This window comes from Vidua chalybeata, chromosome 9, assembly GCF_026979565.1.
Source record: "Vidua chalybeata isolate OUT-0048 chromosome 9, bVidCha1 merged haplotype, whole genome shotgun sequence".
Lineage (NCBI taxonomy): Eukaryota > Metazoa > Chordata > Aves > Passeriformes > Viduidae > Vidua > Vidua chalybeata.
This window is the reverse complement of record NC_071538.1, coordinates 10,695,438-10,712,320: the sequence shown is the minus strand read 5'-3', so window position 1 is coordinate 10,712,320 and position 16,883 is coordinate 10,695,438. Positions and strand designations below refer to the sequence as shown.

The following is a 16,883-nucleotide window of genomic DNA, read 5'->3' as shown; positions in this document are numbered from 1 at the left end:
CTCGGTGCAGCCACCACTGCACTCCCCACCCCCATGCCCTCATTTTCACTTCCTCATGCTCTTCAATAGATTCTGAACACTTCAACACTTGTGAGGACTTTTTATAACCCCAAAATTCCACATGTTAGAACCTATGTTGAAAAGAATTATCTTCAGGCTTGCTTGACTTCCTAAGATGATTCTTATGCAACACAAGAAGAAAAAACAAACAAGCCAAAAAAAGAAATCCCCACACAAATGGTCAACACACAGAAATATCTCCCTCAGTTTAACCACTGTTGTAAGCCGCAGCCACAATGGTTTTAAGGATACTGGCAATTTTTCTGCTTCTGTCAACATTATCACATTTGTATTTAGTCCCCCATCCATGTGACCAAAAAAGTAAAGAAAATCTACAATGAAAGGATTACACAGCCTGTAAGCAATAATGTCTTGCTGTAGAACACACCAGAGCTGACACCGCACTCCTCTCCCCAAATCAAGAGACAGAGAAGCTCTGCGAAAAAACTTCTTTCCCTCAGTAAGGAGATGTCTAAAGCTTTTTCATTTACTTGAAGACTATTAAGAGACTCAGACAATGCTAACTTAGCCATTTTAATATAAAGCAAGCTTTCACAGAAGTACTATACTTCATAACTCTATACCTTTAGACTCTTTAAGACACATTTGTTTTCTCCACATATTTGCTCACCTTTTCACTGAACTACTCCTTCTTTCCTTGAAATGGTTGATATTCTCAAAAGCCAACTAGGTAAGTAACTGCAAACTTGTGCAGCCTTGCTGCCAGCTTTTTAAGTTTACTTCCATGTGCTTAAGCAATTCATTAAGCTCATTTACCCGCTTTGCTTTCTGTAAATGTCACAACTGGCTATCAGATTGAAGCATCCCAAGCCAGGAGGGTGAACCAAAAGGCCCACCTCAGCCTTATGTCCAGTTGGAATGGAAATTTCCCATCTCACTGCTAAATGAAATTAAAAAGTATCAAAAAGTGTCGCTCATTAGCTATCACACCTCTAGGGAGTAAGACGTGATCCTACCGGTATAGAATACCCTGTGTGAAGCGATTCCACTACTGTCAGAAAAAAATGCGAGCAGCAAGGATTGAGGTGAAGTGAGGTGACACGAGACAGTGCAGTCTCTCAAGTTCTAGGGCCAGCACCTGCACAGCTCTTCACTATAAGGCACCTGTATGGGCACTATGTGACAACAGTGTCCCCACACCACGGGGCCCACCAAAACCAAGGTAAAACGATACTGCAAGCAGTATCTGCGGAGACAGGTTTCTGCTAAAACAAGGAATTCGTCTGTCCCTCCCAGGGTCACCTGCCCATGGTCTCGCTGCCCCGGAGAACCGCACGATGCCGGGTGTGCCCGCGGGGCTGGCACCGGGCACGGACGCCTTAACCCGGCGCTATCGCCTTTCAGCCCCTCCGCGAACACTCCCCGAGTCCGCCCGCCCTCGGCGTTCCCGGGACGGGGTTCGCTGGGCTCCAGCCCGGAGCCCCGAGTCCTACAGAGACAAAAGACGGTCCGCCGCCCGCCCAGGGCCGCTCCCCGGCCGGGTCTCCCCAGCCCCGGGCAGAGGCACCTGCGGCCGGGCGGGACCCGTTCCCTGCCCGTGGCACCCCCGGCTCGCGGCGCCGGGCTGCCCACCCGCCTCCCCTCGCTGCCGTTCTCCCTCCCTTCCTCCCTCCCGCAGACACGGACACACCCCCGCCCCGCCGCCACCTGACAGCGGCGGGGGAGCGCTGCGGGGCGGGCGGCGTCCGCACAAAGCGCGGGCCCCGGGCAGCCCCGCGGCGCCCGGCCGTGCCTGCGGCGGGAGCGGGCGGCGGCGGCGGCGCCGCGGCCGGGCCGGGCGCGCAGCCCCTTACCTGTGCCAGGGAGAGGCGCGCGGCCATGCTGTTCCATGCCCCCGGCCGGGCCGCAGGAAGGACGCGCCGGGCCCCGCCGCTCGCCGCACAACTTCGGCAACTTCCCCAGCCGGCCCCGGGCAAATCCCGGCACCGGATCCGCGCCCGCCCGCCGGACGGAGCCGGAGCCTCCCCCGCCGCCACACGGCAGCGCAGCCGCGCGCAAAACCGGGCGCGGATTACCGGAGCCGGAGCCCGGTCGAGGCAGCTGCAGCGAAAACCCGGAGCCGGAGTCCTTGGCCTGACGCGGTGACCAACATCCCCCACTGCCGGCTCCTGGCCTCTCCCTCACCTTCCCTGTTTGCCCTGCTTCTGCTGGAGATGCTTCCAGCATGGTGAATGGTTGCAGTTCTCCAGTCCAGTCATGACACAGGTGGGGGAAGTCCCAAAACAGGAGGTGAAGCAGGTCTGGGCTCAGTTGCAACAGAATTGGGCACAAGGCCCAGGAGGAAGCAGCGCGTGAGCCCAGCAGGATGTCCTGACCCGACGCATCCTCACAGCGGTGAGGAGCAACCCCGGGCTCGGCCTCCTGCTTCCCTCCACTCACAGGAAATCAGATGCCTGTCCAGGCAACTCACGGTTGTACACATCCTTCTGTCTCCCTGCTTGTACTCAGGGCAACAGTGGCTCTTGTGGGGCGGGTAACCAGAAGAAAGGGATGAGCAACCCTTATGGCAGGAGAAACTATGAGACATCACAGGCAACAAGACACAAAGGAGCAAGCTGGAGTGGGGAGTAAACTGCACCACATTCTCCAAACCCATGGGAAACAATTGTGTACAGACAGGCTGAAAACAATACTTGTGTCACCACTCATTCTCCTGCTCCTCCTGTACCTGCTCACCTGCTCCCACTGCCTTATTTCCACTCCTACTCTGAGCTCTGCACTATCTCAGCATACATAAGGCACTGAGGGCCGAGAGAAAATGTTTCTATTTTTATACTTTACCCCAAGGTGGTTTAGGCACACATTTAAACTTGAAATATGCATTTGGACCAGTAAGAGGAAATTAGCTGAAGTCATACTTGATTACTGGAAAGCTTTCCCTACATGCTTTGTTTTCTTTATCTGTTCGTAATTCTCTACCCCTCTGCATTGTTTTTGTCCTCCTCAGCTCAGTTGTGTGCTCATGCCCCACCTCTGCATCCTGTCATTCCTCAGCTGGCAGTCATCCTGAGCTGCTAGTGCTCATAATCTGTCGTGAAACGTGGGATCCCTCCTTCCCACCTGTTCCTTAATAAAGGTTTTAGAGAAGCTCTGCTTTACCAACCTGTTTCTCAGCCATTTTTTCAGCAAGAAAAAGAAAATATGGAGGGGAAGAATAAAAAAAGCAAACAGAATAAATATAAAAATATTCACACCATTCACATACTCACTGTCACTTCTCTACTCCACCTCACACTTATCTCATAAGCAAAATCCCTAGGAAACAGCACAGACTTTACATTTCTAGGTTTTTCTGTTTCTAGATTTATCTTTGTATTTTTAGATTTATCTTTATATTTCTAGATTTTTTTTTCTTCTTTTATTAAAACTGGAATTCTATCCCAGAATAATTAGTACCTGGAAATTAAAGCAGAAGATTGTAAAGCTACAGCTGTATCTCCTGGAGAGAGCAGTATTTTTGGGAGGGGGCCCCTTAGTGGGCATTTGGAGAGCCTGGGTTTCTGAGCAGCCATGAGCTCATGTGGGTGCCCTTTGCTCTGTCAGTTGTTTCCTTCATCTCTCAGTCTTGCAGCTTGGCAGGGACTGGTGGCCTCTCAGGAGACAGGTTACACCCAGGCTGATGTGTTCTCACTGCAAAGAGAAGGAAAATGCAAAACAGGGACCTGGGATGTGGCTCTGGAGTTGGAGGCTTGATGCCGAGAGCTGCTGTGAGTGGGATTTTGTGGGCAGGCTATCTGGCTCAGCAGTGTTCTTGCTGCTGTTCCCTTTCTCTCCTGGGTGTTGCATCAAGTATTTCCTACCAGGTCCAGGAAGAGACCCAGAGATGCAGCAAGGCTCTGGAATAAGGGTGCTGAGTCAAGGGACTTGTGCTGGTCAGCCAGCAGAGCTGTGTCACCCCAGAGCACAATTAAAAGCCCCAAGTCCCCTCAGAGCAGAACACTTGTCCAGCAGGGAGATCTGCTCCAGCCGAGACCACTCCTGAAGGTCTGACCTTCCTGAACCTTTGCGCTGGAAAATAAACACAACAACCCCCCCATTTTACTCCCTCAAACTGTGAAGTGCACAGCAGTCCACATCCAGACAGCCTTTCCATAGTGTTCTCCAAAGCTGCTGTGGCAGACTCCAAGTTGCACCTGCAGCTCAGGAACAAGCAAGCAGTGCCAGGTACGTGGTTATGTACCTTACCTGGCTCTGCACACTCAGTCATCAGGCATAACCACTGTGTCCACAGTCAGAGGGCAAGAATCCCTCAAGGTAACCACTGTGGCCTCTACAAATTAAAATAATAATGAGTTTCATATAATCAATGCTGAATTAGTGTGGTCACGTAGATCTGTGCTGTTGTTGATCATTCTGTGCATCTCACAGACAAATTGTCCTGGATTCCTCCAACCACCTGAGTTTAAACAACCAGCTCAGAGCCTCAGACATCTCTATAACAATCACAACAGCACTTGTCAATCTGCTGATGGTGAATGATTGTACTGCAGATTTTCACAAATCTAGAATGACAACTCCCAGAAGAAAAACAGCTCTCTGCTTCTCAGCTGGAATTGAGATGTCATCACCTGACATTGGATCACAAAACTGGACTTCATACTTACTTTCAGCCAAGAGAAAAATCACAGCTACTAAAATTTACTCAAAGCTATTGGCAGGTTTGCAAAACAATGCCCTCCAATGACCTTCTTGGCTTAGCCATGAACAGCTCACCAGGGCTTGGCTAGCGTGGAAGAGCTCCTGAAATCTGGAACTGAGGGATTTTCTAAATGTACTTCTCCTCTTATTTCCTCCTCAGTGGAAACCCCATTCTTCTGTCTCTCCCTTTGCTGACCCCATGAATCTTGACCTTTTGCAATATCTTCTGTGAATTGTGTAAGGAGTGGTGGGATTCTGTGCTGGGTTTTCAGGAAAGCTTGTTAAGAACATAAGAAAGACAAAAGATCAATGAACAGCAAGAACTTTAACAGTTTCATTTTATATTTTTTTGCATCTAACATGAATTCTCCTGCAGGAAATGTTTATCTGTAATCTGCTCTGTAAGAACTGCTATATGATTTTTTGTTGCAAGATCCTCTACTACAGTACGCTTTATGCCCAAAGGACATGGAAAATAGTATTAGCATGCTTTTATTTGTAAGTGTAATAGGATTTTCTACAATTCTAAGTACTGGCATTTTGATAAATAGGTACCAGATCTTAGTGTTCTTTATTGTTTCTTTAAAAGTACAATGCACAAGGTTATGTCTACACTGGACAAACAAGGGACTGCTAACAAATCAAAACTAGCCAAATGGCTGGTGAAGACTGCAGTGAGCACAGCAGCAGCACAACCATTTTGGTGCAAAACCCCACTGTGAAACACTGTGTAAGAGTATAAAGTGACTTGCTCTGATACAGCTGAATTTGAAAATGTGCAAGATAGCACAGAAAGGCTCTCCACCAATCAGAGTCAAACACTAACGACCTCTGTATTATAGATCTCCAAATATGATTGTTAGTAAAGCTGGTAACATTTTAATCATATCCACTGGTCTCCCCAGAAATAACATCTTAAGTGTCCATCTCTTCTTTTCCTAGAGCTTTGTTTACCCTATGTATCAGCACACAGGAAGCCCAAAACAGCATGCAGCATTTAGTGTGACTTGTTCTGCTCGTTCTAGGAAAGGTGTTACTACAGCCCATGAGCACTCCAGAGGCTGGGAGAGGAATGACTCAGTCCTGCCTCCTGCATTCCTGAGCACGAAATGAGGTACCCAGCTCTCTGGAATTCCAGTGCAAAGCAGAGCAGTAGCTGCAGCATTGCATATACAGAACCAAGGATTTAAAAGTAAAGAAGGACTAAGCCACTTTGAGTTTTACAGAACAAAAGGAAACATACGCATCAACACACAAAATCCTGGCCAGAAAAAGGAATCACTGTTCTATGATCAAAGACTGTAATGCAAGGGAACCTGCCCACAGGCAAACAGACATTGCACAGGTTTCAGAGAGCCAAGCAACACCCGTGCTCCTGGTACAGAACAGCATTTCCCACACCCAGGCTACTGGAAGATCCCTCCTGAGAAATAAGGAAGATCATCACACAAACTTTGACAACCTTTGGACTGAGGGGACCTTTTATCAGAAATCTCAGAGTATTTTCCAGGACTAGTGACACAAGCTGGTTTAGGAAGTCACGACTGCAGGTGTGCCTTTATCTAGAAATCCACCCCGGGATATGCTTTGTGTGTGCTTTACATTTTATGCAGCTGCAAGTTTTCTAGACAAAGGGTTACAGATAGGCTGCTATGTTTTTAAGGCCACAAGAGAACACTACTGTCATCTGGCCTGACCCCAACAGACCTTCTGTAGAGATCTGTTAATTTCTGGGTTTCTTTTGCATAAAACATGTAATCTGTGAGTCCTGCAGTGTATCCTCTAGGAGGATGTCTAGTTACTGGAGTATGTACATTGATCATTATGCAAACTGCATAGGAATCATCTGCTAATTCATCTTGTGCTGTGCTCTTGGCTACTTGAGGTGGTTTGCACACTTTCACAGTTATAGCAGCTCTGAAAATATTTCAAAGTGGGTTGCAGGATGATCAAATTTATACAAAACTGTAGCAGTATTAAAGAAACACAAACTGGGATATTAAGGTAACTGCATATTTCTTCATCTCTAAAGTGTTTTCTATTCAGATTTTCAGAAGTATTTGAATATATCTGAATTTAACTCCTTCATCTGGCAGAAACAGAGTACAGTATGGAATCATTGTACCTCTTTGTTTTGCAAAATGATGTCATCCATATTGCCAGTATTCAGAAAAGCAAAGGCTAAAATTATTTTTGAACTGTAGTAATTAGAAAGAACAATCTTGAATTTTTATTTAGAGAATGGTAAAATTGAAAAGAAACTGAATAGGGCTCAAGTGAATTTCTTTAATCGTATCTGATGGAGGAGTTGGCAAATCTGAAATGCAGCAGTACAGATCCATGCTATTTTAAAACATATACAATTTATCTTTTCATTAAGACTGTAAGCACATTTCTCAAACTAATTTATATTAGCTGGTTTCATGGGGTTACGCTTCATGTTGTAAAACAATAAGAGAAAATGTAGATATATACAAGAGGTCAGCTTGACCTTTAGATTATTAGCTGGATGACTGACAGCACAATGACATTTTTCATTCAAGACCATATTTAAAACCCAGAAAAATCTTCAATAGGCATTAATTTGATATGTCCAGCTAATGTAGCAGTTGGAGATTTCGCTGTTCCTTGAACAGCTTAATACATGTTCTGAAATAGAACAAGCAATAGCACTGCTGAAACAGCATCAGTCTTCATTATAAATTAAACACATCAATATCATAGTGTGTAGTGCATATTAAACCAAAATGAGGATTGAAAACTACTATGTTTACAAAGTAGCAGGCAGAAAAGCTTTTACCAACAGTTTCTTCTGTTCCCTGTTTCCTTAGGCATGTTGTCTATACTATAAATCCAGGGAACATACTGCTCATCTTTCTGAAACAATTAAAAGATTATTATGTTTTAAGAAAACAGAAAATATTAAAAAATATAATCTACACACTGAATTCCCAACCTTCCCCTAACCTAGAATTAGTTTACTCTGCCCTTCACAAAGATGATTAACTAATTTCATAATTATAAGATACATGAAGTAATTAGATAAAAGAGCACTTGATATTTTTCTTCTTATTAAATGGTTCTTCTTATTTAATGGTTTGTCTCATGACTGTTAATGGTAAAAGACCGTTCTTATGGCATTACTGTAACTCTTGATACTAGCAAGTGTTTCTTCTTGCGATTTCCTTACTTGTCTTCCTGATTATTTTCATCTTCTTATCTATTCTTACATTCTCCACTTTCTTTCTTTTTCATCTGGTCTTAATTACAACCATAACAATGTCAAAATGGTTCAGAAAGTATTAAACAATATAACACCAATGCAATAACATTGGTCATAAGACAAAAACTTTCACAAATCACAGTAACCTATTACAGCAACCCAGTCTTCAAGCTGAGAAATTCAAGTACCAACATTTAAATCATATTTTTTAATTAATCCTTATTCAGGACAACACAATATTCATATTTATTTTTATACTAGTAGTTAAAACTTCTCCTAAATGTAAACCATGTTCCACCTGCTTTCAGCAATGAAGTCTCTCATGTATGGGAGCTGCAGTGACAGAACAGAGATCTCAGCTGTGTTAAGGTAGTGAGTGCCAAAGATTCAGTGAGATGAGTCAAAAGCGTCAACAACAGTGGAAAATCAATCATATTTGAAAAGGTGTTAATGATTCAGCCCTCAGAGTAGACAAGGACAAAGATGATTCGACCATTTTAGTTAACCTTGATCAAGTGACATTTAAAACATGGTGGTTTTGCTGCTATGGAAAAGCTCACAAATTATTGACAAATACAGTGAGAAGCAAGAGCAAAGCATTACTTTCCTACATCTGTATAAGTGCTTAGAGCTGTAAAGGAGCCTGCAGGTTGCACTCTGTGAAAGCTATCAAACACCAAATTGCAGTGCTCTTTCTGCACGCAGAAGGAATTTCCACAGATGCTCTTTCAGCTGCACTTCCCCTTCTCAAAAGCACAATCCTGCTGTATGTCCATAAAAGAGAGACCACCATGTGAGATGTTTTTATTTACAGCCCTGTAGCAGAGAGTGGAATCTGTTCTGTTACTTGGTCAACTATTGCACAACATCAGCAGGCAAAATGTTCCTTTGAGTGCAACTCATATAATCCCACTGGTGTCAACACATGAGACTAAGGAACTTCTCTTTGTATTTTGGACTCCTGAATAATTGACATGTAATTATATTTTCTCATTCTTCTACATCATGTTGGTACTATCAATTATAGAGTCTAACTTGACTCATGAGATAGTACCAAAAATATTTGCCTTTCTGAAAATGTTTTAAACACATAATAAATATCATTGCTAAGTATTAAAGACTGAATATTCTCTTATTGCTGTAAAGTACAAGAACAGTAAAGAGTTCACAATTCAAAATATGTTCTTATTTGATTGCACAGACAATGCAACTAAAATATGAAATATCCTTAAATACGACCAAGTTATTTGCTTAGTGACTGATTTGTTTACTGGTTTGTTTGGTTGGTTGACTTCGTTTGGGTTTTTTATTAAAATTGAGTTGCAGAAGTAATGCAGTGGTGATTCAGCCTCAATGGAATTGTTAAGGTGTGCATGTGACTGATTAGATGCAAAAGGGCATTAGTGGACTTTGAACTCCATCAGCTGACAAGGACTTGCTTTCCTCTATGCCACTTTATGTTCCTGTCCTGTTATCTGTAATAAAAGGTATCTCACCTGTTGAATAGGTGAAACTAATACAGCTATAAACAGATATAGCTATGCAACAACTACAAAGTGAAAGTCTGGTGACCATTCATAAAAATATGCTTCTTTAAATTACTTTTAGTAGCATTTAAAGCAGCTGTGGTAAATAATTCCAGTGTAATCATCACTGTGACTTTGAAAACTATGAATTCAGTAGCTTCACAACAGTTTTTCCATCAAACTTCCTCCTTTACAAATAAAATTCCATTTAAATATATTCTGGTTTTAAAAATACACTGCAAAATCTGAAAGACTCTGTCAACTCCCATTGTTTTTGGTAATACTAATTTAAATGAGATTCACAAAATATGAGAAGAAATTGAAGAAAATTATTTATAAATATATACATCAGATTACCAAAATGATTGATGATTATGCACAAGCATCAAACCACCAAGATTTTTCAGATCCCTATATCAATTTAATTTGATGAATCAGTTCAATGGCAAACAAATTTGACCTTCCCTAGAAGGACAATCTGCCATCCCCCCACCTCCCCAGGTGCTCACAAGACAAATGTATATCAGGTATAAAAGTGACACAAAGAACACTGAGGTCCAAAGGAGAAAAGTATCAAGGTCTTGAGTATAAAACAGAGGCAGAAGCCATATAAGGCAGGTAAGGTCAGATAGCTGGATGAGTTTTGCAGAAACAGAAGACGTATTCTTCTTGAAAAAAATCTCCATGATTCAAAAGACATTCAAATTACATCCAAAACTGAGACAGTTTTCTTGATTGTCAGTCTCTTTATGTTTAGTGAAGAATTTGTTCCTGTTGAAATCAAGTTTACTGTAATGTTTTTCCTTCCAGAAATATCTGTACAAAATGATTTAATGAATTTCTCTCTCCTTTCCTTGTGATAGCATTAATGATGTTAAATTACATATATACAGATGAGCATGAGAAAAAAACACTCCAAAATCATCAGTAGAGCTATTTAATTAACTGTAAAATTAATATATAGATGAGTTGCTTAATTTAGCTCAAGTCCAATTCTTCTAAGTAGGGAATAAATCCCAGGCTAAAAATTAGCTGCAGGCCTCTTACAGAGGACTGCAAAACAGATCCATGTTGTGCTAGATGGCACAACTGCCAGACCAAAAATATAAATCATGCAGGTACCTTGTAGAGATCAAGGTGAGGAAAACCTGTGTTGTTGTATTTATAAATACAGGTATAGAGTTACTAATCAAAAGAATGAAACAGAAGACCTTAGGTGGGAGTGTGTGGAGGTTTTATGTATGTTTTAACTGTATTTATCATGTACATTGGACAACAAATTGAAGGAGATCCTACAGCCAGGACTTTTGCTGCCAGTGATGATTGAAAGGGGAAAAGTATCCAAAGACTGCTTCAGGACATGGATGAGGAAACTTCTGATAAAAGTCTCTGACAGAAGCACAGAAACTTGGATTGTTTCCTTGGGTTTCTAAATCCCTTCATGGATATATTTCCAATCAGGCTAGTAGAAATTACTGTATTTTTAATTTAATTTCTACTTAAAGAAATGTGGTAGGGGCAGGACAGGTGGCTTGGCGTGTGGAACAACTGGCACAGATGAAAGCCAGCCAGATGGCATTAGGCTAAAAGAGTTCTCTTGCTCAAAATATAGCACCCACGTCCTTGGCAGATTCTAAAACCAGCAAAGAATCTGTCTCTGTCTCCCTTTACCATTATCACACAGCTGACTTTTATATATATCTGTAGTTCTGATCCCTGCCCTTACAGCTTTGCAATAACTTCACAAATTTCTCACATGAGGAAAGCACTTAACAGGATTCAACAAGGAAAAAAATTTAATTAGACTTCTTTTCCTTTCAGGTAACTCAATTTTTTAACATTGATGGAATAACGGTCATCTATTCCTGTAGTTCTTTGGAGATTACTAATTTAAAAAGTAATAGAATTTAATACGTGAATAAGCAATGTAATATGAAGATCTATTTTTTAGCAGATGAGCAGATTAAATATATCACAAAAAGTAAAATGCCTCAAATTTTAGATGTTGCACATTTAATTGCATATATGCAGTTATTTGATTAAATGAACTATGTGAGTTACTTGAACCAAGAAGAAATATTTCCAAGCTCAATCTAATCTCATAATTAAGACTCTTCATGTACATTGAATAAGATCTGCCCAAACAATACAATATATCTACATTTGGTCGATGTTCTGTTCACAATTTATTATAAACTATACTAAAGTCTGATTCTCATTACCAGAGGATTCAAAGTTTGCTAATAATGCAATCTGCGAGTTTGCTTAATGTGAAAACCTGTAAAAAAATATATAATTATCTAGAAAGAGAATCTGTGAAAAACTGCATTTATCCCTCAAATCCCCTGGTTAGTTCTAGATTTACCATTCCTTCCATCACTGCACTATGTGAGCCAAATTTTCTTCTCATACACAACTGCACAATTGCTATCCAAGTCCATGGGTTCAGAGAACTTCATGAAGAGCAGATGGTCTTATGTCAGTCTCTACTGCTTGCAAAGAAATCTCCTCCATCTCCAGCCAGCATAACATTCAACAGCCAGAGGAGTTCTGCACAGTGATTATGAGAGGGAAGTAAAGCGTTCCCCTGAAAACTGGACAAGGAAATGTCTAAAATTGCAAGCTGACTGAAAGAGTAAAAGGAATTGAGTCAGCATTCAGGAGAAAGGAAGGAAAAGGGAGGAGTGGAACAAGCAGTATATTCTCAGAAAAAAAAAAAAAAAAAGTATGTTCAAAGCAGATACCATGAAAAAGATAAGTGCTACTAGTGTGCCATAAATAATATAAGACTCAGATAATGCACCATTAAAGTTTATGGATCAAATCCTCTTTCCTGGCCATGATGTACTTAGGCATTACAAAGACTCTCAGAGTTGGTTACAGCTTTCTGATTCACTACCCAGCCCAGTTCATCTCTGGCACTGAGATGGGACTGGAGATGATTCATTAACAGAGGGAGCCAAATTGCATTTTCTCTACCCTACAATCCCTTTAAGACACTGTTTAAAGGGGCTGTAAAACTGGCTAATATATTAGCTCTTAGTTCATTCAGAACTTCTCAGTCTAGAAGAGAAATTTCCTGGACCTCGGGTGCTTTCCTCTTGTTTTGCCTTGCCTGAGCACTGACTGGGGGTCCAGGACAGTGAACAAGACCTAAAGCTTTCCCCTTCTAAGCCCCCTCAGGTTTCTCCAGCTGTGTGAATGCTTCAATTTGCCCCAAATAAACAGAGTTTATTTAGGTGTGTCATGCACATGTACATGCATATCCATGCTCACTGATCACTAAACTGCAAAGCCAATTCAAATTTCTTGTGTTCAGGGGAACCATAAGCCTGGGTGCAATGTGCCCTCCGAGCATGCATAATCTGAAACAGATGGCTCAACAGACGAACTGCCAAACATTCAAGGCCAATTCAAATGCCATCCAAAAGTAAAAGTTATGTGGGATAAAAGTTTTCCTTGTCCCACTTTAGATAAACAGGGCTATCTGCTTGGAAGATGATTCTTTCTCATTTTCTGTTTGTCTACTTATTATTTTCAAATATGGCATGCTCTAGAAAACAAATTCAGTTTTAACAGCTGCCAGCATTTTCCAATCTCTTGTTTAGGTTTTTTTTTTTAAATAAAGCTCCATACTCTGGAGTGAAGAGATCGCAGGGTTATTTGAGCATAAGTTAAAAAACAAAGTCGACAATGAAAGAGCAAAGTACAGGAAATTTCTGGCCTTCAAGGTTGCAAAGAAAAGGTTGAAAATATGAACTGTTCAGAAACCAAAATTCCTTTTTAACTCATGTTCTGGTTAGCAGCGCTTAAGCACAAATAAATAATTTAAATTGCATGGATTATGAAGTGTATTGATTTCACATTTAAACACTCTGATACATGGTACTAGAGAGCTCTCCCCAGCTTGTGATAGTTCCTAGCTTTTCCACAGGACTCCCTGCCCATAGCTTGCCTAAGTGGAGGCATTTTTCCTGCAGGCATTATTATGCCTTAGACAATGCCTTACTGTAAAGTAACCCTGATTTGAAGCTACCATATGTCTTGATTTTCCCATAAAAGCCTTTTTTTGACACCTGGAATTTTTCCTGAGGGTGCACACACACACACATCTATATACATATATAAATCTATTAATCTGTCCATCTCCCCAGATTCTGTATCTAGGTGTCTGAATTTCTTAACATCAGGGATCCTGACACAGGACTATTAAATACATTCAAAAAACCCAGACAATGGCAGATTGCATGCTGCAGAGTTCTGGTGTGCATGAAAAAAAAAAAAAGAACATTTCCAAAAAGTAATTACACAGTCTGAGCACTCACAGTACAGAATATGCCTATGTTGCTGCTGGGAACAGAAATGACAGCCATCACTTCAGTCAGCCAAGCACCACTGAGATCAGTCACACTGCAGAACATTACCTATGCTTCACACTGCACCAGCTGACACCGCACTGATTATCCCCTGAAATGTTTAAAGTACTACAGTGCTACAGTTAAGGATTTGTGGGTGTAGAAGATTCAAGCTAAAACACACAAAGAAATTGTAAGTTAACTCCACAGTCAAGACAAAGGGTGTAAGATTGGTCCACTACCCACAAGAAAAAGAAAATTGCTGTCTCTGTGTTTTAGAAATTCTATGCAGTGAGTAAATGTAATGCAGGGACTGTAGCAATTAAATGTAAGATACCACTGCTGATATTTAGCAGATTAAATTCTCATTCAAAAGCATGAAGCCAAATAGATGTAATATTTTACAGACAGATGGGTTAATGTTATTAGTATGTAAGTGACAGCTGGATCTGTGTAGGATTTTGTTTTGTCTAAAATTGACAGATATGTAAGCCGAAATCTGAAAGACAGATAAGACAACAGCTCATTTGCTACTGGTTTTGCTGTATTGAGAAGAGCTGTATCTGTCCTCTATTTGTCAGACTAGAAACATGAACCAGAGAGTGTAATGCTAATGATACACTCAGATCCTCCTCTTTTGCTTATGCATTATGAATACCAGAGCTTAACTGGGTAGTGACATGCTTTAATCTCTAAGTCAGTGCAATAAATTTTGCTCTTGATTATGTACATGTAACTACCTCAACACCAAAGAAACATAAAAGTGTGAACAGTGTTTGGGTTGTTTGGCCTGGAGTGAAAACATCTGACTAAACCCATGCTTTTCTCTTTTGGTAACTTATTTCCAAAGGCTCAAGGCTGCTAATCTCCAAACTATGTTGCACATTTGACCAGTAAATTAGAACAAACTATTTATTGTGCATACCTCAAGTAAACACACCACTGGAAGAAACTATGCTGTCCTAAACATTACCAACTTCAGCTTATGCTATGCAAATTAAAGTTCCACTGGACACTACAGACTGTTTTTATTGTTAGACTTCCTTGTAAGTACATTCCTTACAAGCTTATTTTCAAAAACAAAGTCTCTTGGGCAATGGAAAGTAAATTATGTAACTCTTAATTTTGTCAGTTGTCCAGAGAATTTGGTTAACTCCAGTAGCACTTAGGGATTTTAATATTAATGTTATTGTAGGATTTTCTTAGAAGTTACATTGCAGTTACTGCTGCAATAGTTTATTGGGGCACTGGGAAGTTCACAGACTGAACTTTTGAAACTTGGAAGCAAACAGATGCAACAAGGCTTGGATTTTCTTGGCTTACAAAGTGAGTAACAGAGCTGCCCTGTGTGTGCTGCTGCCTACAAGCTGAGTAGGATTTCCTTTGTTTCAGTCCATGACATCTGGGTGTATTTCAACAGTTCTGAGCAACTTCAGCTTCAGCAAAAATCAGCAAAACTGTTCATGTTGGAGAAGCAGCAAAGTAAGGTCTGACTACTAAAATGTAATAATTAGGCTACAGTATTATTAAAGATCCCACAGAAATACCACTCTTTTACTGAAAAAAAAAAAAAAGCCCTGACAACCCAAAACTCTCCTTGAAATAATAGTTAAAGAGTCCCTTGGTGAAAATAAGTCCCTAAATGAAAATAAGAAAAATAAATTAATATTAATAATAATATAATATTAATAATAAAAAATAGCAGTAATGGCTCAGAAGAAAGGTGTCCTGTCCAGCCCAATGTTCTGTCTCCAGCAGTGTCAATACCCAATAGCTACGGAAAATGGTAGGAGTGGAAAATGTAGTGAGACTGCTCTGGTTAACTTACCAAAATTTCAATGATTCAGAAGTCACCTGAGCTGGAGCTAATTCTTGTGAGTGGTTGTTTTACTTTGGACAACAGCTTAATGTATCCAATAATACATCCAAGGCTTTTGTCTTCACCCTACCAAGACTGGAACCTCACCAGCGTGTGCAAAGGCGTTCCCTGATCCTTGAACCTGGGTTTTATTCCTGCTCATACCAAGCTGCTGGAGGTGCTGCTCTGAACTGAAGCCTCTCTTCATCTGGAGATCTGATGTAGCTGAATTCTGCACGAGTCTGAGAGTTCACACATAAATTGAATATTCTCCTGACAGCTCCTGAGAGCTGACACAGTAGCAAAGCACCCATCTGCTTTCTAAATTCTGGTCCAAGTGCACATCATGATTTTTGGGGAGCAATCTGAGTGTATTCTGCTGACTACTTATTTTTCTTCTACTAAATTAGTTTTCCCTTTCTTTTTTTCATTTCTCATAGAAGAGAGAGAGAGAGGGAATTGAATAGGATGAAAAAAAATTCTGTATTTTTGCTTTTATCAGAACAAGGAGAAAGCAAATCCTTTAATTAGGCATGAAAAAGGACTTTTTCATTCTCAGATAAGAAGAAAAAATCTTCTCCAGTTTTTGGTAGGATAAACTTTGCTAGTTTTGTCTCTCATTCTTACACAAGAAACAGTAACCCTAAAGAAAAATCTTTTTGGCATCCCAAAATCAGGGCAGTATTAAATGAGGGCTTATACTGTTCATGGACTCCTCCTACACACAAATCCCTGGGAGTGATGCTAGACCTCAAGAAAAAATTATTTTACCTTAAATTCCAGAATAAAATGTAGAGGAGACAGAAACTCATTCTACATTGACACAATGGAAACTTAGTTTTAACAGATACCCCTTTAATACCTCTAGTTATGGAAATTAAATGAGCAATAAAGGCACACATTGTACTTGTGCATTATGATGGATTGCTCAGCTCTAGGTCTCCTTGATTTTACTTTTATCCTTCTTTTCATCACCTATTTAATACCCTAAAAATTACCACAGTCAGATAGTCAGATGTCTGTTATTTACCTGGGGGGGAAACAAAACAAAACAAAACAAAACAAACAAACAATCAAAAAACCCCCACATATATATTTTGCAACCTACTTGTCTGTATGAACACCAGTATTAAATACTACCTTTGATAGTGCTGTATCTATTAAGAACAAATAAATACAAGTGTATAAAGAAAAACAAACAG

At 40.8% G+C, this 16,883-nt stretch overlaps 1 protein-coding gene across 5 annotated transcripts in view; it reads right to left on the bottom strand.

Annotated features, from left to right (window-relative positions):
* Window positions 1–1,975, bottom strand: part of EPS15 (epidermal growth factor receptor pathway substrate 15) — a 47,653-nt gene extending 45,678 nt beyond the window's left edge. For all 5 annotated transcript variants that reach the window (XM_053950373.1, XM_053950374.1, XM_053950375.1 and 2 more), the window contains exon 1: window positions 1,875–1,975. In XM_053950373.1, coding sequence (XP_053806348.1) covers window positions 1,875–1,901 — 27 coding nt within the window. In that variant the 5' untranslated portion in view covers window positions 1,902–1,975. The remainder of the gene's footprint in view (window positions 1–1,874) is intronic.
* Window positions 1,976–16,883: the final 14,908 nt, after the last annotated feature.